This window comes from Dermacentor variabilis, chromosome 2, assembly GCF_050947875.1.
Source record: "Dermacentor variabilis isolate Ectoservices chromosome 2, ASM5094787v1, whole genome shotgun sequence".
Taxonomy (NCBI): Eukaryota; Metazoa; Arthropoda; class Arachnida; order Ixodida; family Ixodidae; genus Dermacentor; species Dermacentor variabilis.
In genome coordinates this window covers 240009013-240035376 of record NC_134569.1, presented here as the reverse complement: position 1 = coordinate 240035376, position 26364 = coordinate 240009013, and the positions used below count along the sequence as shown (strand labels likewise).

General features: G+C 48.4%; 1 protein-coding gene across 1 annotated transcript in view; it reads left to right on the top strand.

The window, feature by feature from the left end:
- The window catches only part of LOC142571232 (uncharacterized), a 301441-nt gene that overhangs the window by 43484 nt on the left and 231593 nt on the right, over positions 1-26364 (top strand). Inside the window, exon 2 of the mRNA XM_075679494.1 lies at positions 19971-20177. Within this exon, the coding sequence (XP_075535609.1) occupies positions 20055-20177 (123 nt within the window). The 5' untranslated portion in view covers positions 19971-20054. The remainder of the gene's footprint in view (positions 1-19970; positions 20178-26364) is intronic.

Sequence of the window (26364 nt, the reverse complement as noted above, 5' to 3'; positions counted from 1 at the left end):
TGTGTGGCAAGATAAGATTCTAAGGGTGTACACTTTTCTTAGAGTGTGGGAGTTGTTTTTGTGTCTGTTTCTTATATTTTTTTACTTTGCACTGGACGGAGCTTTTTCGAGGTGCAACAGGAGTATAAAAAAGGTATCGTGTTAGTTTGCGTGAAGATTTCTGTATGCAGAGCGAAATATACACACAAGAACGCGTCAAATTCAACGAAACAAGTCAATTAAAGCGCATAAATCACGACATACATAAACATTTAAGAAACGCCAATGCAGAACTCTGAAAGACATCCAACACACGCTCTTTTTTTCTTTATTACCGACATGGCAACATACAAAACAAGACATTTTGAAAATACACAACAGTCGCGACAAGATCTCTGCCATTGGTTGGCGGTCACAGGGCTAAAAACGCTTGAAATTCGCTAGCTCAGACATCACACTGAGCGATGTTGGTCTTTCGTTTTGCAAATTATACATTTCCTTAATATGACAAATGCTTTCAATGAAGTATTCTCTAACAGGCCGGGCGTTTATTTCGGCATGTCTCACGGCCATTCTAGTTTTCCTTAAACTATGTAAGGACACCAGCATGAACATATCATAGGGTACTTTGTCTTCATTTAGAGTAGGCAAGAAACGAATCCCATATGGTGTAATCGGCAAGTCCTTCTTTAGCGATCAATGCAGAAAGCTGGGCTAGTTGGTGTGTCATCATTATTCAAAAGACTAGCGCAAAACTAGCGCGACTAGCGCGAGTGTCGTTTTCTCAGTCTTTGTCCCTGCTATTTTGCGCTAGTGTTTTGAATAATCATGACCTTTTTTAGCGTTCTCTGTAAGATGTCTCAATGTAACACAGCATCCCAGCAGTTAAGAAAAATGTGTTCTACTGTTTCGGGTTTCCGGCATAGTAAACAGTTGACGATCCAAGGCACGGAAAGTCCTTTTTCATCTAGCCACGGTTTCACAGGCAACGTATTGGTGTGGAGCTGGAAAAAGATGGACTTTACCAACGGGCGTACTGGCATTCGTTTTACTTTTTTTAGTGCGCCCTTTTTAGGTCTAATGCAGAACATCGAGCGACACAATGGCACCGGCAACATTGTGTCTACCAGGTCCTTATATAAACGCTTTCGTGGTACCGTACTTAAGCATTCCATGGAAAACCGATACATTAAGAGCTGAAAAGCAAAGACCATCTCTTTTAGAAAACCATGCGCTCTGCCTTGACTGCACCGATGTGACGATACAATAAATTCAGGTATAGCTTCGCTCAGCCTTGTTTGAAACATGGTTAATAAAAATGGGTCATTTTGGTCCTCTAAGTAAACAAACCTCGACACAATCTGCCTAATGAACAAATGTGCCAGACCTAATCCTCCATTTTTAACCGAACGAAAAAGGTTACTGAGACTGGTGCGCTCCCCGCTTGAACCCCATACAAACACTGCGAGTACTCTGTGTAAACGTTCTATGTTAGCCCTTGACATCTACAACGCTTGGAGCACGTAAGAAATTTTGGCAACGGCAACCAGGTTGCACACTGTCGCACGAGCAAACATAAAGAAATTGCGGCCTCCACATTTAAGTGTACATTCACGAACCCTTTCAGTTTCGGCATTCCAGTAATCAACGGCGTCACGGTAATGCTCAAGCGGCACCCCTAGGTACTTTGCCGGTAAGACTGTCCAGTGGATATTTGCAAACGTACTAGGATGGTCTTCCCAGTTGCCGATCCATACTCTTAGGGATTTATCAAAGTTGATAGCACTGCCTGTCATTCTGCAGTATGATAAATCCTCTGCAACCGCGATTTCGATGCTTTTTTTATCCCGACAAAACAACGCGATGTCATCCGAGTAGGCCAGCACTTCCACTTCCGCGGACTGCATTCTGAAACCCGATATTCTAGTGTCATTCTTGATTTTCCTACAAAGCGGCTCTATGTAAACTGCGAATAAAAGAGGCGACAAACCACACCCCTGGCGCGCAGATGACCGGACGCTAAAGCTTTTGGTGACCTGCTTGTTTATAATGAGACTGGCGGTACAGTCTTGATAGCACATCTTTACCCCATCTAAGATCAAATCCCCTACCTTTATATGTTCTAGAATACCGAAAAGAATTTTATGGGCCACACGGTCGAAAGCCTTCTCCATATGTAACTGTAACATGGCACAGTGTTCACCTAGGTCGTTACAGTATTCTAAAATGCTTCTGGCAATATGAATGTTTGTGTAGATAGACATTCCTTTAATGCCGCATGTTCGATGCGACCCTACTATTCTGGTCACCACTCCCTGCAATCGCTTTCGGAGCACTCTTGTAAATATCTTATAGTCTACATTCATTAGTGATATCGGCCGGTAAGCGTCGACAGCTAATAATATTTCTGGGTCCTCTGATTTCGGTATCAGAACTACGTGCGATGTCCGAAAAAAATGGAGGAACCTGTTTTTGCGCATAGGCCTCCTTAAACAACCGTAACAGGATCTCACTGACATCACTTTTGAAGGCTTTATAAAAGGCCGCTCCGAGTCCCTCAGGTCCCGGAGACTTGCCTGCAACTAAATCATCTATGGCTTCTTCCACTTCGGTGATGCTCAGAGGCCACTCCAGACGCTTTTGAATGTCTTCCTCTAATTGCGGCATGTTTGACAAAATGTCCGTCTTGAATTCTTCTGTGACATCTTTAACAGTCCCGAATAATTTGCTATAATGATCAAGAAACGCCTCTTCAATCTTTTGAGGTTGGCTCGTGATCTCGTTCTCGTATTGAATCATTCTGATTTCATTTCGCCTCGCGTATGCCTTTTCGTCAGATAAGGCTCGTTTAGTCGGTGTCTCACCTAGCCAAACCCTTTGAGATCGTGCCCTTATAATTGCTCCTTTGAACTTCTCTTCTTCTATAAGCTCAAGCTGGCTTTTCAGTTCTTTTATTTCTTTTGTTCGGCTCCCAGGTCTCTCGCTTTCCACGGTGTACAAAAATCAAGCTCACGTTGCATTTCATGTTCTTTTTTCCTTTTAATAAATTTCTCTTTAGTGGCTTCTTCTATAGCACTGATCTTGACTCCTTGTTTAAAGTTCTCCCATAATTCTAGCATGCTGCCATCTTCGGCCTCGATCAAATTATCTAACTTTTCTTTCACGGTTTCACAAGAGGATTCATTCATTAACAGCTCTTCCTTAAACTTCCGCAACTTCCAGTTAAATCTCGATTTTCTTTGTTTGGTACCTACACTAAAAATTACAACGCTGTGATCGCTGAACGAGGCGTGTTTCACACTATAGCTGCCGCACATCGGAACACGCTCCAGTGCGACATACCCTCTATCTAGCCTTGCGTGACTTTTCCCTTGAAAATGTGGGAATGCCGGCGTGCCGGTAGTACACAGGAAATTACCGACGTCATCCAGATTACCTTCTTGCACTAGTGTGTTTAAAAGTAAAGCACTTTTGTCACGCACTGGAAGGTTTTTCACTCGATCGGCCGCGAAACCTACACAATTAAAATCTCCTAGCAATACAACTTTCCTGTCACACTGTAAATGCTGATTTATTCTCTCAAAGAAAGGCGCACGCTCACTTTCAGTGTTTGGGGCGTAGACACATATCACGCGCGAACCTACACCCACAAAAAAAAAAATCCACAAAAACCAGTATTCCACTTTTACAAGAAAAAAACCCTCCTTCTCTAATTTCCAGCTTGTTTCTAATGAAGATAGCGCACCCCTCGGAAGTCCCAACAGCATGTGATACACAAACATTGTATCTATTGCGAAACTGCAGCACCATGCGATCCGTCTCTTCCTCACTTTCTCTCTTTGTATCCTGCACCACTGCTATATCAACATCTGTTTCTAAGAAAAGCCAGCTAAGCTGGTATTGCCGCTTTCTGGCACAATGACCGCGGACATGGATATGGACATGGATATGGCGTGTCCCAATATCCATGAGAACATTATGGTGCTCAGCACTCCGTGCGAGGAGCGAGCGAACAAGTATGCTCGAATACAAGCTATCAACGTCCAAGGCAAAATATACGAAGTGAGCGCTTACGGAACGACCGCCCACGACACAGTCAAGGGCGTGATCAGGGGCATAGCGCTCGAGGACAGCGAAGCCGAAATAATGCAGCAGATCGTTACAAAGTACAACCCCCTCGCCGTGGGAGCGAAGCGTATCGGGAACACGACGACAATAATCGTTGTGCTCGACGGTATCAAGGTTCCCAAGTATGTGCGTTATGGATCTACGCTCTATCCGTGCAGTCTCTACAGGAAGCAAATAGAACTGTGCAAAGTATGCGGCAAGGTCGGCCACAGGCGCGACGTGTGCGCCACACCAAACGTACGTGTTTGTCTTTCATGCGGTGTTTCTAATCCCAGAGAGGGCCACAAGTGTGTCCCCAAGTGCAAGCTCTGTGGCGAAGAACACCCCACTGGAGGCCGTCTCTGCAGAGCCAAATACAAGGTTCCGTACGTCGTGCGGCGACGGCGATGGGAACGCCGTAACGCCGAAGAAGAGCGAAAGCAAGCACTCGAATCAAGCGCCTTTCCACGCCTAGGACGCTCCCGCTCGCGCAGCGCTTCCCGTGGCGGATCCCGCAGCGCGTCGCGCCATGCCTCACGCCACGCATCACGTTACGCTTCCCGTCATGCCTCGCGCAGCGCATCCCGCGGCCGTGACTCGTCGGACAGGAACAGCTGCGGCGCAAAGCGATCGCGCTCCCGTGACAAAGTCAGCTGGGCCGACGTAGCCAAGGGCGAAGTTAAAGGCAGCAGCGCCAGCTCCAACAGCGCCACTGGTGGCCGAAGCACTCCGAGCAGCTGGCAGGCGTGGACTACCAGCCCCTACTACAAGGAACTCGAACAACTCCGCGCAATCAATGCGACCCTGGTGGAAACCACGCGCCGGCTTGCCGAAGAGCTAGCCGAGGTCAAGAAAGAACTTCAAGCACAGCAAGCCCATCCAAGGACAGAGCCAGCTCAGTCACCCGAGACACCTACACCCGACACCGACTCGCCATCACACCAAGGCATACAATCAATGGACACAACGCAAGACGAGCCCCAGGAGGAGAAGACCACTGATCCAACCCACTAGAAACGAGCACGCACCGAACCAACACCCACCGTTGTCCCCGAGCAGAACTCCGACACGCTATCGCACCAAGTCACAGAATCAAAGGACAAAACCCAAGACGCGTCCCAGGAGGAAAAGATGACTGACCCAACCACCAAGAAACGAACACGCACTTCATCACGACATAACAAGGACCTGACCCAATTGGAAACTCAGCTCGAAGCCAAAATTGAAGCGCTCGCCAACACCTACGCAGCACGGCTGCCAAGACCGACCAACGACTGGCACGGCTGGAGGAACTGATCACCACGTCCTTCCGCACCATACAAGAGCGTTTAGAATTCATTGAACACACCCTCAAGCCCATAGTCCGCAGCCCCATCTTTTCAGCGGAATTCGCCAAACACTCATACCTCCAAGAACAGACGCAAGCCCCACCCTCGCCACAACTATGTCCCAAAACCAATCCACAATAGCATCGCTACCGGGCCTTACGGTCTGGCAGTGGAACTGCCACAGTTACAACAAGAAGAAAGCAGTGCTGCAACAACATATTACCACAGTAAACAAGAAACCCGACATTATCCTGCTGCAAGAAACGGCGACGGTGACCGCCACCCACCCTGGGTATCGCGCTCACGTTAGCCAAGCGGAGGGCCGGGGCGTCTGCACGTTCATCCGCAAAGGGCTCACGTTCATCGAGCGCCAACCCAAACACGGCCTCAGCAGGGTAGAATACGCCTTCACCGAAATCATCCCAAGCAAACAACGGAAAGGCAGCCTGTTCATCGCCAACATCTACAGTAACCCCAAGCACCAAACAGAAATTCAAGACCCTACTACACACAGCCAGCACCCAAGCCAGAGACAACACGTTGCTGATCGGAGGGGACTTCAACGCCGCCCATCCAGCGTGGGGTTATATGAAGGACACGGCCAAGGGACGGGACTTACTACAGGATACCCTGGACCACAAACGTGTCCTAATCACGGACCCCGCGCATCCTACCCGCATCGGCAACTCCGTAGCCCGAGACACCACACCAGACCTTACATTCATAAAGAATGACCACACGGGCAAAGTAACATGGCACAACACGGGCGTCGACCTGGGCAGTGACCACTACATCCTCGAAATTACGATACCCAACCAATCACGGAGAAATACCATTATACGTAAGTGGACGGACTGGGACGAATTCCGTAAGGGGCGCCTCACCACAGCACAAGACATCACAGAGATCGAAACCTGGACGGCGGAACTCCGCGATGCAGTGCGCTCAGCCACAAAGACCATAGAAACTGACGAGGACGTCATCATCATGGACAGCCGCCTGGCCCATCTGATAGAGGCCAAACGTTCGATACAGGCGCGTTGGAAGCAGCACCGGCTGAATCGCAAATTGAGGAAGAAGGTGGCTGACTTAAATAGGGCCATTGAACAACATTGCAGGCTCCTGTGCCGTCAACAATGGAACGAGATCTGCAACCGAGCTGACAGGGAATTGCATCGCAGTTGTACATGGAATCTATTTCGGCACCTCCTAGACGAAACAAAGACCAAGTCAAACCAGCGCGACCGCCTGGCCCGCCTCATGCACACCATCACACAACAACAAGGAAACGACGCTGTTATCAGGAGCCTGGAAGCCAAGTATCTGCCAGACACGCCAACGGAAACCCACCCGCCGTATGGGGGGCTGCCCAACGCGTGGCTCGACCGAGACATTACCATATCAGAGGTACGGGTAGCGCTGCACGAGCTCAACACCCGCTCAGCAGCCGGCGCAGATCTCGTTACAAACAAGATGCTACGCAACCTGGACGACGCTTCGATAGAGGCCCTAACCGATTACTTCAATGAATGCTCGCATTTGGGCAAGCTCCCCCGAGAGTGGAAAACGGCAAGAACGATCCTGATTCCGAAACCGGGCAAACCACTGGACATCGGCAACCTGCGTCCGATCTGGCTGACGTCCTGTGTGGGCAAGGTGCTGGAGCACGTGCTCGCCAACCGGTGGCAGGAATACCTAGAGAAGGAAGGCCTCTATCCTGACACGATGATCGGCTTCCGGCGCAGACTCAGCACACAAATGCCATGTTACAACTCAAACAAGATATCGTCGACAACAAGACACAAGTCAGCAAAGTAATTCTGGGTCTCGATTTACAAAGTGCATTCGACAAAGTCAAACACTCAGCCATATTAGGACAAGTATCAAGACTCAACATGGGGGTAACGAGCTACAATTATATTCAATACTTCTTGACCAACCGCACGGAAGAACTGTACGCCGGAGACCTCAAGCTCCCCGAACACAAGCTCGGCAGTACGGGTACTCCACAGGGTTCGGTCGTATCGCCGTTGCTGTTTAACCTCGTCATGATCGTGGTAGCGAGGGCAGTAGCGGGGACCGGCGTCCGGCATACGATCTACGCCGACAACATTACCCTGCGGGCGGCTGGCGGCACCGACGCCAGCATCGAGCAACAGCTGCAAGCGGCGGTTACCGCCATCGAGCAGCACCTTGATGGCACAGGCCTAATGTGTTCGCCCGCCGAATCCGAGCTGTTCGTCGTCACACCGCTTCGACCGGGATGGAAGCGCGCTCCTCTTCGGGAGTGTGATCACATCAAAAGTGTGACTGCATCGGGGCAACGCATCCCCGAAGTTCCCAAGATCAGGGTCCTGGGCCTGCTGCTCAACAAGAGCGGCCGCAACGACGAGACCATCAACAAGCTTACCACCAAGGCAATGGACGCCATCCGGCTCATACATCGAGTCTCTACACGACGGGCGGGCTTGCATGAAGACAGTCTCGTGCGCCTTGTCCAGTCGTTCGTGATCAGTCACATCGCCTACGTTGCGGCCTACCTTAACTGGCACGTCACTGACAGGACCAAGATCAACACGCTGATCAGACGGGCTTACAAGACGGCGCTGGGTTTAATGGAGACCACGAGTAGGGCTCGGCTCTTGCAGCTCGGCGTCCATAACACCCTAGAAGAAATAGCCGAGGCGCAGCTCACCGCGCAATTCGAGCGCCTCTCTACCACCAAGACGGGCCGCAGTATCCTGACGTCCCTGGGTTACAACCCCCAAGCTCCCAGCCGGCAACCGTGCGAGATCACAGATGAGGCACGGGCCCACATATACGTGGACCCCATCCCGAAGAACATGCACCCAGAATACAACCAAGAACGGCGGCAGGCGCGGGCCAAGGCCCTCACCGAGCAACACGCCTAAGACCCGCACGCCCGGTACGTGGACGCCGCGGAATACAAGCGGGAAGGCTTCGTGGCAGTGGTCGTTGCGGCGGCTAACGGCACCAAGACAACGGCAGCGAGCGTGCGGTGCACGAACGCCACAGACGCCGAGGAGGTTGCCATCGCTCTGGCCATTACCGAGGCCGAGTGTCGCACCGTGCTCAGCGACTCAAGGAATGCCGTGCGCAACTTTGCCAAGGGGCGAATATGCGCGCCGGCGGCCGCCATCATCGGCAAGCTCCAATTTCAAGACCACTGCAGCACCTTCCGTATCAAGTGGTTTCCGGCGCACGCCGGCGAGTGTGCATCCTCACCGAACCACAACGAGACGGCCCATTCGGCGGCGCGAGCGCTTACCTTCCGCGCCCCCGAGAGTGACCGTTCCGTGTGGTGGTTCGAAACCAAGGACAGATTGACTAGTTATGCCGAAGTAACCAAGTGTTACCGCTTAGCTCGACGGACAATGCCGCCTCCCCACCCGGCACTCAGTCGGGAGGAGGGCGTAATCCTAAGACAAATACAGACGGCGTCACTCCTCGCCCCCGCAACGCTGCACGTGCTTCACCCAGCGCTCTATCCGAGTGGGCTGTGCGGTGTTTGTGCAGCGGGTCCGGCGAACCAATGGGACATCATGTGGGACTGTACCAGGTTCCCGACGGCAGCTACCTCCAGGACTTACCCGCCAGAACTTCAAAGTGCACTGCAGTCTGCAGACAAGGACTCACAACTATGGGCCATCCAGCAGGCCCGGGGTGCGTTCGAAAAGCACAAGCCTCATGACCCACTACAAACGGGCCCAACTGGGCTAGTGCAGAGTAGGGAATAACCCCGGGTCGACGCTTGGCCAGCGTCACGACTCGTTAAATTGTCGTTTGCCGGCACTTTATTAAAGTGATTCCTATCCTATCCTATAGTAGCAAAACGAAGTGCATTGTTTTTTGCCATTGTTATGTTTTATGAAGAACAAACGAACCGCATGGTGCATACCTCATGCGTCTGGGGCCAAAGCTGCCTACGCATTTTGCACAAACCTTCCGTAGCTGCCATGACAGCCTTAGGAAGGCACAATTGATGTCCCTGTCATGGCGTTCCATCGTCCCTTGAATTTGGCTTGATCACTAGGTGGCCTAGAAGAGACGCCGCGAAGCACACGCTCTCGCGGCTACGTCGGCGGCGTCTCCGCAGCCCTCCAGTCCGGAGGTATGTTCAGATGCGGTCTCAGCGTTGACCGCCGAATAATCGCCACCTTTGGCGGCGGTCCTTCTGAGATCCTTGCAGCCAGGGCTTCATGCTGATCCAGCGTAGCGTCGTGGCCGCGCTTGGAGACTGAGGCTCCGCTTGTTCCCTCGCTTACTTCCATGACTGCTGGCTCCTCAGGTGACTTTGACGGCGTTCAGGCATCCTGCACTTTCACGATACCGGTGGCGCCGCCAGCTGCGTCGGTCAGCTTTGGGCTTTCCTTGTTAACACTTGCGTCTTGGGGCATGTCGGGCGAGGTTAACGTTGCCGCATCAAGTTCTTCGAGCTTCGACGTTGCTTCGCTTGCGTATTCTTCAGCGTCAGCCTCGTCTATGACGAGTTCCGCAGTGTCTTCTCCTCCAACTGGCCCGGCAACACTTGCGTACGTCTTCACGCACTGAGATTCTTCGTGTACAAAAACGTCGGCAGTGCGTGCAGCGAGGAACTGGGCATTCTCGTCTGATATGGCCCTCACTGTGACACCGCAGGCACAGTGGCGCTCTTCTAGGCGCGACTAGAAGGGCCATGTCACCGGCTACGCGAAGGTGGTGTGGAAGATCATCAACCCTAATGCCGTTATGGAGCTTGAAGCGCACGGGGCGTGTCGTCAACCCCTTGTCTTGGATCCCTTGAACTCTCCACTTTTCCTTCGAGACCTCGGTCACCTTTCCGAATGGAGCAAGCGCTACACGCACATCATCGTCGGCCACATTGAAAAGAAGCCAGTGAAGCTTCAGACGCACGTCCTGGTTTGCTGGATCAATAACCAAACAAAGTTGGCCCTTCACCTTCATTTCGCCGCATGCCAAAGCTTTCTTCATCCCTTCCGTGCTCTTGAAAGTCACAGCCCATACGTGGCTCATCTGATATGCCGCCAACGCTACCACTTAAAGGAGCAAACCAAGACGCACCAACGTGTCCCGGCAATGTTCGACTCGGTAAGGCCTCGATCGGACATCCACATGCAAAAATAAAGTATTCAAAACACTACGACCTGATGGCAGAGTAGGCAAAACCACTTCGTATGCCTCGGTATCCATTCCGTCGATCCTGTCACCGCGGCCGCTGTTAGCCGCCACCACGGCTCCTTGGGAGCACATGAAACGCACGTCCTTCCACCTCGGTAGCCAAGACGCGTCCACATCCAACACACACGCGACGTAGAAGAAGCAACGCTGCCGGTATATATAGCCATGATACTGTGTGCCTCAAACCGCCTAGTGATCAGCTGTGCTGTTTTCATAATTACGACTCACATGCTCGGTCATACGAGATCTGCCTCTCTGAAATTAACAGAAGACCTTAATCAACACAATGTGTTAATTCAAAATAGTCAGAAAAAAGGTTATGACATAAATTTTCACAATTAGCATGCTATTCTGAGTGCTGAAGCGACTTCGCACACCGCCGGCGTTCGCGACGAAAACGTAGTGCGCTCGTTACAGCAAGCATCAAAAATGTAGGTGCGCGTGCTTCATGGCCAAATTTACTTTGTGCAAAATAGTGGTAGCGTAGGAAGAATTTATTAAATGTCAGCGTGACCTACAGCAGCCGGCGTAACACCGAAAAGTGCGGAGCCATACATTTTCTAGACCGCACTACTCGCTCAGCGTCCAAGAAATTTCTCTCGGTTGTGAAAAGGTGCTACATCACTGATCTGTCGGGCGACTCCTCAAGCGCGGATCAGTGTCTGGGATAGATCATAATTCTAATGCAATATCTGAAGCAACAACGTGATCAAAACCGAAATGCGCGACAACAATTCAATTCACATCGCTCAGTAAGAAGCTTTATTTACAGTACACATACCCTACCGTTTTTCTTTGGCGAGGACATCCGTACACAGATACATAAAAACAGTTGCTTGCATTCCGGTCTTTCTCCCTGGCCACACAGCGCCTCAACGAACTTGGAGCATGCCATTCATGTGCGACTATAGCGCGGACGTCGTCGCTCGAACAGTCGCTGCTTTTGCCATTGCTACGCGGTCCTTCCAAACATTACACCGGCCGTTGTCAGCATGTGTTCTCAAGGACATACAAGTCGCATTTCACGTACTGAAGAACACAAGCCACGGTCACGCAGCACGAAGACAGTCACAACCTGAGCGGACATCACGAGTCAGTGAGCAGCTTCGAGGTATGCCTAAGCCTTTTTCCGCACTTGAGAACGTTGCTCTTGCATTCATCGCTGTCAGCAAAGTGATCACAGCTAAAGCACTTGAAGCTGAGATACAGTGAGCTTCAGGCACGCCTATAACACTTCCTGGAAGGAAATGCGGCAAAAACATTGACGAAAAGCTGTCACGGAACGACACTTTACAGGTGTAAACAAACCGTCAGCCATGAGCACTGCCGGCTCCACCGAACGTGCCCGGTCGCTGGCGCGGCGCACAGCCTCATGGGTAGTGTCACGTGAGCAACGTGTTTCGGCAGAGGGGAGTTTTCTAAAACTCCCTGTCGGAGTTTCACAGGAGAACAAGATTTTGAAGCGGAGTAAAACCGCGTCATGTCGCCTATAATCCTCCCGCAGCTAGCCAACGTAGTGAAACGAGGGAATGGCGCTCTATTGCTCCCATACATCGGAGTAAAGATTCGAGGATGGGAGGTTTCAGGGCATAGCACCTGTTAAAAACTCTCAGGTGGGTTTATTTTCGTTTACAGTGTACAATCTGATTATACAAGTTTTGGCGAGAACGTACGCAGCAGGTAGAACAAAAAGTCACCTCGTGAAAAGTGAACTCATAACATTTTATACAGATCGGGCACCCTAGCAATTGCTACGTTTGTAGCAATTGCTACGGAAAGGTGGATGTCTGATTTTCCCTTTATGAATTACTGCTTTCCACCTTGCGGGTTTTCGCAGAACTATTACGTCAAACAGATAGAACGATAAGTTGCTAGCCGGTGAATTGCAGTCTCCGAGAAATGGATAAGTACATGTGTCCATGACCCCCTCCTAGAAAGCATCGTCCCACGATAATACAAACAGGAGAGCAAAAAGCTAAAGTACAGGTACGAAAGAAAGAAGCTCACAGTCGCTTTAGCATGCGCTAAAGAAGATCAAGGAAGTCTGTGTGCTCACGAGATATTCATTAAATTGACATTATCATTCGAGTGCGTTGTTACTTCCCATTGCTTGTTTTCTCACCAAAGGTCGTACGTTCGAGTACCAGGCCTAGTTCAGTCTAACTTAACTGTGCCTTAGTGAAATACTCCCACCAAAGGCCCATGGTTCGAGTTCCACGAAAGACCGTGGGTTCGAGTGCCTTAATTGACTCTACTTTAAGGGTGCCTTAATTAACTTCCCCTTAAGTAACACCGAAGGCCGGGGGTTCGACTCTCTCCAAAGGTCGAGGGTATGACTCCCACCAAAAATCGTGGGTGCGAGTGCCTCAATTTAATCGATCTTAATTAAATGTGACCTAATTAACTTCGCCTTAATTAACACCAACGGTCCCGGGCTCGATTTCAACACAAGGTTGAGGGTCCGACTCCCAGAAAGATCGTAGCTTCGTGTGTCTTAATTACATATCTTAACTGTGTCCTAATTACCTTCGCCCTAATTCACACCAAAGTCCTGAATGCCACGAACACCAATGTTGGTGCTGTAACGCTGGACGGTCAATTTTTCTATCCATGAGCCACTTAAGGCTTTCGCGTTAATAACAAAGATACAAAGGCCCAGAGTTTGTTAGTGCTGGTAAAAGGGCTTAAAGCGCGCAGCATTTACTACTTCAGGCAGTCACTTTGACGGCATTGCGCTTTGATTGCGTAATGCCTCTGGCACGACCTCAAAGTCCAGTGTGCCAGTATGTAGCATGACTTTGTAGCGTCCGACGTAGCGTCTCAAATGTTTCTCGCTAAGCCCTCATCGTCGTATCGGCGTCTAAACCCAAACGTTGGCCAGGCTGGTAGTCGGCGTAGCGTCGTCGAAGATTGTAGTGCTGGCTGCGGCCTTTTGTTGGCTCTTGACCCGCATGCGGGCGAGCTGTCCGATTCTTCGACGCGTTGAACATAGGCATTGTCGTCGAGATTTTTTTCGTCGGTAACGTGTGCCAGCATAGCGCTGAGTCGTTGTTGGGCTTCTTCCGTAAACCAGATTCTACCGCACGATTTGCGTTGTTCCTTTCACTGCCGTGTTGTATGCGAAGGTTACGTACTGAAGGACTGCATCCAACGTCTTGTGTTCGACATCGACGTGTATGGCTAACAAGTAGGCGAGCGTCTTGTTCAGGCCTTCCGTTAGGCTGTTTGTCTGCGGGTACTAGGCTGTTTTTCCTCTTGTGACTTGTCTGGCTGTACCACAGGATGGCTGGAGTGAGCTCAGCTGTAAGAGCTGTTGCCCTATCGGTAATGAGGACTTCTGGCGCACCATGTCGAAGCAGGATGTTCTCGAGGAAAAATTTTGCCACTTCCGCTGCACTACCTTTGGGCAGGGCTTTCGTTTAGGCGTAGCGGGTAAGGTAGTCAGTCGCCACGACGATCCACTTGTTTCAAGATCTCGACGTCCGAAATGGCCCCAACATGCCAATCCCGTATCTGCTGAAACGGTTGGAAAGGAGGCTCGATCGGCTGTAGCGATCCCGCTGGCCTTGGTGGTGTCTTGTGTTGCTGGCAGGCTCTGCATGCCTTAGCGTAACAGTGACGCCGGCGTTGAGGCGCGGCTTGTAGTACTTCTCCTGCATTCTTACGAGCGTACGGGAAAACATGTGGGGTTGGCTGTCTGATCATCATGCAGGGCGTGCAGGGGTAGTATTCTGTAAGAGTACACCTAGTGGACTGTCCATTTCGGCCAGGGCAGCTCGTCTCCTCCTCGCTCTTATAGCTGCATCCAATCAGTAGCGGCCGGAATGGACAGTCCACTAGGTGGACTCTTACAAAATACCACCCAGGATCTTTGGCCGCAGTGTTGCGAGCACAACGAGAAAGCAGTTTGCGCGGACTGGCAGAAGTTCTTTACGAGGACGCGGTTCTCTAGCGAAAATGAAGAGAATCCACGCCTCAACACCCTCCGGACAAAGTCGGCCTTACCTTGCAAATACTCAGCAAGGGTGTTTAGATGCGGGTCCGCTCACTGCTCTTCGGAAAAATCATCGGTGCTTGTTGGGGGAGAGCTCCACCACAGGAAAAGCTGGCGCCACCGTAGCTGTGACGTGCCATGAGGGATCACCTGGACACAGCGGCTACGTCGGCTACTTCGGAAGTGCCGAAGCGAGTTGAAATCGAAAGTCTAAAGGACTTACAGCCTACCTTTATTTGGCCTAGCAGGGTACCGAGGCCTACGCTGCTTGCACGGTATGGATTTCCGTATCGGAGTTTTTGTCAAAGCGGGCGAGTACTGGGCATGACTGCAGACGTTGTTTAACCTCTTCGAGTTATTTGGCTTATAACGACTTCTGATTTTGTGACATAGGTCGCTTGCTCGGAAATGCGAAAACAGTCATTGACAAAGCACCTTTAGTAGGCAGAGAGGCCAAGGAATCTGCGCACTGCTTGCTTATCGAGGGCATGCGGGAATTTTGCTATCGCAGCTATCTTTTTGTATGTGTGGGTCCGGACGGGCTTCGACCTTGCTTATTCCGTGGCCAACGAACATGAGCTCTCCGTACGCGAAGCGGCCTTTTTCCTGCTTCAGGGTGACACCGAATGTTTTTATTGCCTCGAAAATGATTCCAAGCTGCCTGAGATGATCGTCGATGTTTCTGGTTACGACGACGACGTCATCGAAGCAGACGAGACATGTCTGCCGCTTTTGGACTACCAGGACCGTATCCATCACGCACTGTAATATTGCAGCTGTCGAGGAAAGGCCAAAAGGCGTGACCTTAAATTCGAAGAGGGTGTCCAGCGCAACAAAGGCGGTCTTCTCTCTGCCCCTCTCGTCGACTTTGATTTGCCGGTAGCCACTCTAGACATACATCGACGAAAAACGTTTTGCACCGAACAGTCGCTCCAGTGCGTCGTGTTTTCGTGGGAGCGGGTATACGTCCTTTTTGTGAGATTGTTCAGGCGGCCCTAATCCACGCAAAAAACGTAGACTCCGAACCTTCTTCACCAAAACGATAGGAGAAACCCACGGGCTTTTCGATGGCTGGATAATTGTGTCTGTTGCTTTATGGCTTCTCCTTCTCCTGACGAAACTCGTTAGGGGCCCTGGCGGAGAGGTCGAGCGCAATCTTTAGTTATTATGCCATGCTTAGCAATTGGCGTTTGCCAAATCTTTGATGACGCCACAGAGCCATCCTTATACTGGTTACTTCGAGGACTTTGAGGCTCATCCTGTTCTGGGAAGACCTCAATTCATGTCGAAAGCTGGTTCGGGAACCAGGGCCGTCGAAGTAGATGTGGCACAATCCGAGAAGACAAATGTGTTGCTGTGTTCTGCAATTTTTAATCGACGCAAAAAACGTATACTCCCATACTTCTTCACCAAGACAACAGGAGGGACCCACGGGCTTTCAGACTGTTCGATAATTTTGTTTCTTGCTTTATAGCTTCTCCTTGTCGTGAGGAAACGCGGTAGGAGCTCTGGCGGGGAGAGGTCGAGTGCAATCTTCAGTTATTATGCCATGCATAGCAGTTGAAATTTGTCAAATCTATGATGACGCCACAAAGCAGTCTTTGTACCAGTGACTTCGATGACTTCGAAGCTCATCGTTTTGATGCCTGGAAAGGCTTAAATTCGTGTCCAAAGCCGGTTCGGGAACCAGGGCCGTCGAAGTAGACGTTGCACAATCCGAAAAGACAAACGTCTTGCTGTGTTCTACAATTCTTAATCGACGCAAAAATGTAGACGCCCATCGTTCCTCATCAAGACAACAAGAGAGACCAACGGGCTTTTCGACGGTTTGATAATTTTGTTTGTTGCTTTATGGCTTCTCCTTCTCGTGCCGAAACTCGGTAGGCGCTCTGTGAAGAGGTCGAGCGCAATCTTCAGTTATTATGCCATGCTTCGCAATTGGCTTTGTCAAATCTTTGATGACGCCACAGAGCAGTCTTTCTACCGGTGACTTCAAGGACTTTGAAGCTCATGCTGTTGATGCCTGGGAAGACTTCAATTCATGTCGAAAGCCGTTTCGGGAATCAGGGCCGTCGAAGTAGATGTGTCACAATCCGAGAAGAGAAACGTATTGCTGTGTTCCACAATTTGCTCAATGTATGCGATCGCGGGGCTCTTGCTGACGAGTTTGAACTCCTTGCTGAAGTTTGCTAGCATCACTTTCGTTTTTCCTCCGTGCAGTCAAGCGATTCCTCTTGCGACGCTAATTTCGCTGTCGAGCAGTACACTTTGGCCACCCTCGATGACGCCTACAATGTCTGCGGGTGTTTCGATGCCGATGTAAATGACGATGCTGGAGCGAGGCCGGATGCTGACTTGAACTTCTAGCACATTCAAGGCATGGTGACAGTATTATGCCAGGTGAGTAAACGCTGACCTATGCTAAGAAAAAGATGATATAGGAAAATCGGTGAACTAAGTAAAGACAGGCGTCTCTCGTTGTGCTCGTATTCTTCACACGGAGAGAATGCATGAACACGTTCCAGAATTGGTTAGTAGCGCCCGAAGGGGGAAGCAAAGAGGCATGAAGTGCATGAGCGGTATTTTTGGATGGCAATTTGAAAGCGACATGTGCGTTGTTTTTTTCATGGTGTACCCGCGCGCATACGTATGTTTTGTATGTTGATTCTGGGCTCCTAGGGGATCCTAACAAATCACTTCTCAATGTAGCGCACGTGTTTCCCACTGTATCTGTTTTAATAGCAACGCAATGTCCTTACCAAGGCGAATCATGAACAATTTGTAACTGCAGAATTCGTTACTTGTGCAGGCAAAATTTTGGATCAACAAAATAAAGATAGCTACGACATCCATGTTTACGGCGCCTCTTCTGCATCGTGCTGAGCTCAATTTTCTCGTTTGTGGCGTAAAATTGAATTGTTTCATCGAGGCGTAAAGTGACCGTTGCTATCGATTACCTCTTTTTGATCGGTGGCAAGGATTTCAGCGACCAAACCGTGGAATGAATAGCATTGTGCATGTAAAACGTCCGGACTGCCTCGTGAGTCCCGTTAGATTTTTTATAGACTAAGAGCCTTTCAAGCAGCCCGGATGTTAAAAAAGGGAAGTGTGTGTGCCTAGCGGGCCTCTCCGAAGAGTGCGAGTGTTGGTTCTGGGCGTTGCATCACCGCGACAGATATGTCACTCGACCATTTTGACCATCATACGCAACTCTGCACTGTGACTCGTATTGAAGTATATCACATAGCATTGTACAATATATATGTATTACAGGTATTGTGCACTGATGCATGGCTACAAGCTTTTAAGTTGCTTGGTCAGTGTGTTTTGGGAAAAAGTAAATGAGGGTACTGTTTTAGAGTCGGGGTGCACCTTTATCTTTACGGTTAGCTTATTCATGCGATAACATATAGTCTACGCCTGATGGCTGGCACTTGTTCGTGCTCGCAGTGTGCAGTGCTGGACGCAGGGTCCAAGCTTCGCAACACAGCAGGCACCCGTCAAACAACTAATCGGACCAAGTGGTGTTTCTTCCAATAGGCTTCCGAAATTTAGCGAGGGTTTTCTTTTGCGCGATGACATTTGCATTAGTGTAACTGCATGACGTGAATACGACTCGAACCATTTGTAATGGAATTTTAAAATTCTGTTGTTTTACGTTCCGAAACCACGATTCGATTATGAGACACGCCGTAGTGAAGGCCTACGGAAGTTAGATCACCTGGTGTTCTTTAACGTGCACCTAAATTTAAGTACACGGGTGGAATTTTGCTGTGTGCACAGTGTACAAAGGCAACCTGGCGGCGCTGTGTTTAGGCTGAATGCTCAAGTCCGAATGAGCGTTGTATGCAGTTGCTTCTAAATTTCTTGGGAGCAAAACTGATGATTGATCGCGTTCGATGAGCAAAGGGCATCTTCTGCCTGCACCTCTAAACTGAAGCATGCTATCAGAACGATATGTCTCCTCGCGGCCTAACGTACGGTGATCAACTTCACACCTTCCGAGCTAGTTATGGTTCTTGCTGCCGGTGCCTGGCACAAAAATGCATTAGTGAGAATAGTGCTGCTGCTTAAGGGATTAGTACCACTAATGCTGGGATACAATACTGAACCAAACCGAATGAAGCTTAAGCGTTCATCACTCATTTATTAAAGCGTCGGCGTAAATAAAATACAGCCTGCGATTTGAAACGCCAGCAACATATTTAAAATGCATAAAAACTAAGCAATGGTATACTCGCCGGGAACAAAAAAAAGGTCGTCCCAGAGAAACGTATAGAACAAACCACCATAATGTCAGTCACCTTTTTTGCAATGCACAAGTTCCTTATCCGTGTCGCTCTACATGGAGCGTCGTCTTCTATTATCGGGAAACGATGAAATCATGAATCGCTGTCTTATTCCACGCCATAATGGTGCACAGGAAAATTATTTCGTCATCGTTTTTTTTTCGGGCTTGTGCGCGGCGGAATCGCAAAGATTTGAGAACTACAAGGCAACTTTGCAACACGCGCTGCAATGCGAAAACCTTTGGCTGAACCTGGATTGGCTCGTTCTCGGTGCGGCCGCTGGGAGCAAGCATTCAGTTCGAGTTGCGAATGACAGGGCTTGTCGTTGTGCTTAACTCGCAGAACGTCGTTCTAAATATATCGCCCTATTTGTATACACCGTCAGATGCGATAAGCGTGGGTTCGTTGTCATCGATAGAAATTCACCAGCATCCAGACCAGACATCAAGCGGTGATAAATATTTCGCACCATCGAGACAGTCAAGAGCATCATAAATTCTTAGAGGAAGATATACGTCATATGTGGCTTCGATACGTTGCCGTGCTGCACCACGCAAGGCTACTGCCACTGCTCAGAAGTATCAATTCCCTCGCTATAGTTAACTATACCCTGGCTCTACCCGTCTTGTGACGTTAACCGTTCACTGCACCCGTCTCGCAACGCAAGTGAGAAATCATGGTAGCACCACTGAAGCGAATGTCATGAAGAAAGTCTTGACAACGAGGCGCATTGGCGAGATTTAATCGCACTGCGGCATGCCATGTGAATAAATTGACATTGCCCGACATTGCTCGGGGTCTGCAGCAGTAAAGGTCATGGAAGGATGCAGAGTCTCAAAACCGCCATAAAAGTGCACAACTGGGCCTGTTAGGCGCCAACAAAGTGATTTGTTTCTTACTACTTTTAATATTCCTGCAGCGCTCACCAGTTTGGGCTTCTGCCGTAGCCTGGTTTAGTTCAGTAATCAAACAAGCCTGTTTTATCAGCGTTCATTATTAATTGATTTTTTTCAGCTTTATTGCACTCAAATATGGAACGGCGCGCTGAACTTTGCACGTGACAATGTTCTGCAGGCACGGAGGACCAGCGCCGCTAGCGACGGGGTGTCACCTCGGAGGTCACACCAATGGACAGGCGCCATATTGTCCGACCAGCGAATGGCGCTGTGCTCGGCTTCAGAGCCAATGCAGGCGATAACCTTCGACGACCGCCGCCAAAGCGGGATGGATATGACCACCGAAGCGCACAGTCCGCTCATTGAGGTGGGCGCCAACCAAGAGGTGCGTGCGCACGACATGCTTTAGGGTGCGTGGGAGAGGGATTCATTTGCAGAAGGATTGAAAAGCGGCCGAGTCGGAACCTATCCATAAGCAACGAAACGCAAGAGATAAGAAAGAACAAGCGGTTATCTAACAACTCAAAGCTTTCTTTTTTTGGAGAAAAAGGTTACATTGGAAAGAAATAATGAAAATCATGCTGATTGCATGCGAAAAAATTTCCTATACTCAGGAGCGGTCTATAATCTAATGGAATCTAATGGCTTTCTTATACAAATGTTTTTCTTGTTGTCCATGTTGAATGCCTCAGCAGTCTGATGCGTGTGGTGATCGTGGCGTTTTATAATAATTTAGGTATCCTCAAAAGAACGCGCGCAGTCCCGAACACGACAATGGCTGGCAAGATGGGGCGACACCATTCCCGTTAAGGAATCAGCACGCTCGCGTAGCCTGATATTTACAGATTGGCTAAGCTTAGTCTGATGTAGACGTTGCCATACGTGCGGGAAATCCCACATACCACTCTAGAAGAACAATCTGTGTACTTACTAACACGTTTAACTGAGCAAGCGTTATCAATTGCTCCTGCGCCAATCTTTGCAGGCCTATCAATTGCAGCGCATAGACTAGCAAATAGGGGATTACAGCGGTTCTTCTGCGCTCACTCTGTGACGTGATCGATTGATTAGCTAGCAGCCTTTTGCTTTTCGGCACGTTCAACAAACGCTCAGAAGCAGATAAAGAAAGCAAGCAAGAAAACCAGCAGTCTCTAGACGGCCTGTCTGCTTGTGAAAGCTGGCTTCTGTGGCATGAAAACAGTCTTCAAACGAGCCGACAGCAACTATGATGTTTTATGAAGTGAATGTTTGAGAGCCTGAGGAGCGCGAGAGAAATTCCGGCGAAGATATACAAGTGCTTTGTTGGCACTGGCAATTATGGATTCAGTGTGATTATTCTAGGTTAGTTTTGCAGATATAGCGATGCCAAGATATCTAAATGACGATACAACTTCCGAAGGAAAATTATCAAGATGATATGAAACCGTTCTATTAGTAGATCGAGATGGGGGCGTAAATTTGCATTTTTAGTGTTTAGTTCCATGCACCAAATGTTACAGCAAGCGGACATCGCTTGAGGATCAGACGGTAAAATAGTAGTATCGTTAGGACTAGTTATTTCTCGAAACATTACACAGTCACCTGCAAAAAAAGTTTATATGGGAAGACGCGCATGAAGGGAAGTCGTTCATGAACATAAGAAAGAGGAGATGGCCAAGTACCGATCCTTGAGGATATACCCGAAGAACGAGGACTCAGGGGAGAGTCGGTGTTATTAACGGAGAGAATCTGGAAACGATTTATTAAAAACATTCAAGCAATGCAAGCCGTTTGGACCCAAAATTTAGTATTTGCAACTTATACAAAGGAGTATATGGGATACTTTATCCATTCTAATATATAATAAAATATATAATATATAATACATATATAATATATAATATAGTATATAGAATATATATAATATATAATAATAATTCTAAATATATATGGGCACCTAAAGATGAATGATTAAGGATAGCATGAAGACGGTCAATGAAATATACGAGCTGACTTTCGCACGAGGATCTATTGCGGAAACCGTGTTGTGACGGCGAAAAAAGTGATTTCAAGGAAAGAAACAAGATTTGAAAGTAGAATATGCTTGAGGAGGAGGAATAAACATTTATTGATGAGGCAACAAAAAAAATGGCGGAAGGGAGCGGTGCAGGGTGGGAAGATTTTGCATGGAATGCGAGTTCGAGAAATGGGGCGATAACTTATAGGTGAGCGTTTGTTGCCAGAGAGTGGAAGCACCGTCTCAATTTTCCAGTCGGTGGGAAGGGAAGTAATCTCGAGCGAGTATTGAAAATTTTCAAAAATATAATTGGTGAGCAGCAGAGTGTATTTATTAGACACCTAGGAATAATGGAATCGCAACCAGGTGAGGAGGATCCTGTCAAATTTTTACATCTTTGACCACGCCGGTATAGTCAATTATAATGGGAGACATGACTATAAAATCTGAAGCTTTAACATGAAGAAGCATTCTTGGAGTTGTTATAGAAAAGTTGGGGAGAGAGACTTTTTTAACACACTGCGCACGAGGTATAGTGTTCCCTTCCGGATCAAGAAGACTCTGCGCTATAACTGTTGGATAAAACATGTGCCAAAATTTTGGGATCGTAGGAGAGCACTGGAGGCGGCGTGGTACAGCGAAAATTATATTTAGCATTCTTTATGACTGCCATGTACTATACGGCGGAAGCTTGTTCGTAGTTTGCCCAGCGAAAGGTAGGTGTGTTTTCTTCTTATTCTACAAACGTTTGATGTAGTGGTTGCACCATGGTGCATCAGCATTTGCACTTATCGTACGAGTAGGCATGCATTTATTTGTTGATTGATTTGCCGTGGACAAAAATAAATGCTAGTTAGATTATACCATGCGCTCTCCAAAATCACCTTGAAAACCGTCTATAAAAGCTCAAAGTTCCTCGCTGATTTGTAGAAAGTTTGCAATCAGGTAATCTTTCATACCTTTCTTTGTGTTTTTGCATTTGGAACGTGAAATGTTCATGTAAAATAACATAATGAATTGGTCGCTTATACTGGGCAGGTGAGTGACGTTAGAAACGTATTCAGTGTGTGTTGATAGTACGAGATCAAGAGCCTTGGCTGTTGGTTCTGCTATGCTAGTTGATTGTTTTTTCAATTGTGTTAGAGAAAATGCTATGCACATATCCGAAAAATCCCTAGCGAGTGAAGAAGGAAGATTCAACATGGCTCACAGTCCCACGAAACAATAGGGATGTTGAAATCCCCCCTTAAGAAAAGCGGTTACCTGTGGAATTAAAACAACAGAATGAATCACGTCGTACAGTTAACGAAAATGGGACTGTACCTAGGGGGACGCTAACAGACGCCAATAATTGTTTCTCACGTGGTAAATTCGGTGACTACCCATACGGTTTCCAACTTACTTGAAATGTTAATGTGGTACGATGAGAGTACTTTCTAATGGCGATACCACCGCCTGTCCACGATCGCAGTGGCACACAGAATACTGATGAACTGAAGATAAAAACTTGCTAATCATTACTTCTGGCCGAAGTCAGGTTTCTGGTATTACGTGCACGTGGCATTGCAAGTATCTATAACTGAGTATAAAAGGTCACGCTTACTAAACTGACTTAGAACATTAGTAAAACGTGCACATGTATGTGCACACGTATGTGATCATGCCCACAGCCCCTCGAGCACCTCTACCTTGGCGGGCCTCTAGTTGGCATTTGTATGATGGTTATCAGATAACGCAATTTTCTTAGGTTCAGCGATGCTGTCTGTTCCTGAGGTGTACACGTAAGGCATTTTTTGTGATCGCAATTATATGGAGCCTCCAGACGCACTCCCAACGAACGTTTAGACACGGCGATCCCGAAATGAGGCGTCAGTGCCTACTGCTTCACCTGGTTCACCGCGCAGGCAGCCAGCGTCGGAGCGTAAACAAACTAGACCCCACTCCGCAATGCCGGCACGCCTAGGGACAAAGGCATACAACACGTGCAAAGAAACTTCCCCTCCGTAGTATGTAGGGACAGCTGGATATTCAAGGAGCAAAAGCACCCAGATTTCCTCTCTCACACACGCTCTTTTTCGCACCTCCGCTCAAACGCAGGGCGCCTCCGCAAGTGCCACGCACCGCTGTACTTACTAGCAATTCTAAAGACGCCTCCGTGCGACCCGGGCGGCCGTGCGCATCTGTCCGCGCATTTACAATTGCTAGTAGGTACAGCGTGGAGTGCCACTTGCGCAGAAGACGAACGTTTCCGCGCATGCGCGAGTAAGAGCGGGTGCGAGAGAGGAAATGTGCGGACTTTTCTCCTTAATACACGACCCTGCCTAGGCACTACGGCGGAGTTCCTTAGCGCGAGTTGTATGCGTTTGTTGCTAGGCGTGCCGGCAGAAGTCGCGGGCCACGGTAGTGTTGAACTTAGCGTCGCAAGTTGGCGGTTGGACATAATTATATTTATTCAATCGTCTTTTGTACTAATTGAAATCAACGTGTCATTATTTCACATTATTGGCGACGCCTCCAGGACACCAAAGCGGCAGCGGGGACATTAAAGCTGGAACCCGGACTGGTGCGTGGCTTCGTGCACACAGCACAGTGGCCTACAGTTCAGAGCACAGTGACCTACAAATGCGGCTGTGGAGCCACGAATTGTCTCATATCATGCAAAGACAGATGCCGAAAAGTGCTTTCGAGCATACAATAGGACATCAACTTATACAAGCACCCCAATTTCTTGGCTGCGATCGGCACAGATAAATTTGCCACCTTGCATTCAGGAAGGAAAATTTTGGAGCATGCTTAAGCTCCGTCTTTAAGAGTGGAACGAAATAGCATTCCGAGATCCCTGACTACTTCCCGCGCTTCGTGGCAACTGCAGCTTATGTTAGCGTAATGTTTCTGGGAAGCAATGGCAGCGAACGCTATGCACAAAGACGAGCTTTCGATAGAAAGGCGGATGCGCGGAGGCAAGCGCAATCTGGATGGTGTCAGAAGGAACCGGGCTCGCCGCTCTATGAATGGTGGAAACGCTGGAAAAGGGTTTTGTGTTTGAGTTCATTCGTTTTATATTTTCTCGTATATTCGAATTAAAATACGACACTGTCACATTCGTAAGATGTGTGTAAACCGTAGCTTACGATTGTCTGACGCAGTTTACTTGGAGAAATTTAATTAGTTCAGTGCCATCTTTGCGCCACACAGAAGGCCCACGCGGTTGGGTATTCGTGGTTCGGAATCTTTTTTCCATTTTTCGCTCACAAGATCATGCACGCTGGACGCCGTATTTTCTGCGACAATTGATCCTTAAAGCTATCGCGTTAACACATTTTCCTGGTAATAATAATAGTAGAGCATAATATTATGTAATATCTTCTGCGACAAGGGATCCTTAACGTCATCGCTTTAACACATTTTGCTGGTATACAAGTGTGAGGTCAGATGTGGAAAAACCTACATGTTAAAAATCGACGGCATATAAATGATAGGCACCGGCAGAAGAGTGTGTTTCCGCGGCTTTATACCCATCAGAACTTATTCTGTACCTCCAGAAAAAAGTATGCTTCAAGAATGACTTCACGTACAGCAGCTTTTTTCTAGTAACAATACATTACTAACCACATAGTGGAAGTCGTACAGCAACATCACAAGGAAGACAAACTACCTCTCGCCCCAGCTTAAGTCGATGTCAACTTGAAGGCAACGAACAAAAATTACTCTCTATTCCGGCCGTGTGAAAGTGCATGAACAGCGAAGCTGTGGAAAGCGGGCACTACAACTGCAAAGCGTCGTATTCTTTATGAACGCGGAAGCATAATATGGGCCCATGAAGTGAAAATGTGACGCTAACCTCCAATGGTACCAAAAGCCATGTGACCAAGTGGTGAGGTCACGTTTATGAAGATCACGCAACGTTATTGCTTCGTCACGTCAAATGTCGCGCGATGATGTCGCCACACCAAAGTTCGCGTGATGAAATCATCACTTTAAGGGCTGCGTTAAGTGATAATGGCATTGTCACGTGGCGCTATCGCCTGATAACTTCATGATAATTTCATAACACTTGACCTGACATCACGCGATGACGTCATCGTCAAGTGATTATGTCACCGATGATGTCATGTGATGCCTCTTGGTGAAGCAGCACACTGGGGGTTGCCGCGTTATTGTTAGTCTCTGGGATCGGCCCACATCTTTATGTGAGCACGCGACAAAAAATTCCGACCCACTAGAGGCTAAGAACTTCGCTGTAAAATACCAGCGGTGTGATCATATTTATGTATTCAGCCTAAATATTACAAAACTATGCAGTGCTTACAGTAAACACTCAAGTTATATCTAACATTAAACATTACCGTGAAGACAAGGAAAAACTCGTTGCATCTGAGAAAAATACATGTTCACGAGCTAAACGCAGGTCTATGGAAGCAAACACTTCTTTAGAATGAAAGTGAACAGTGAGTGCTCGTCTTTTCTTGTCACTACAGGAACATTGCAATATTAATAAAAATTTTAAAGTAAAAGCAAATTGGCATAGACTACTAACACCAAGACAGAAGCAAGTTCAAAACAGGAAATGCTGTTG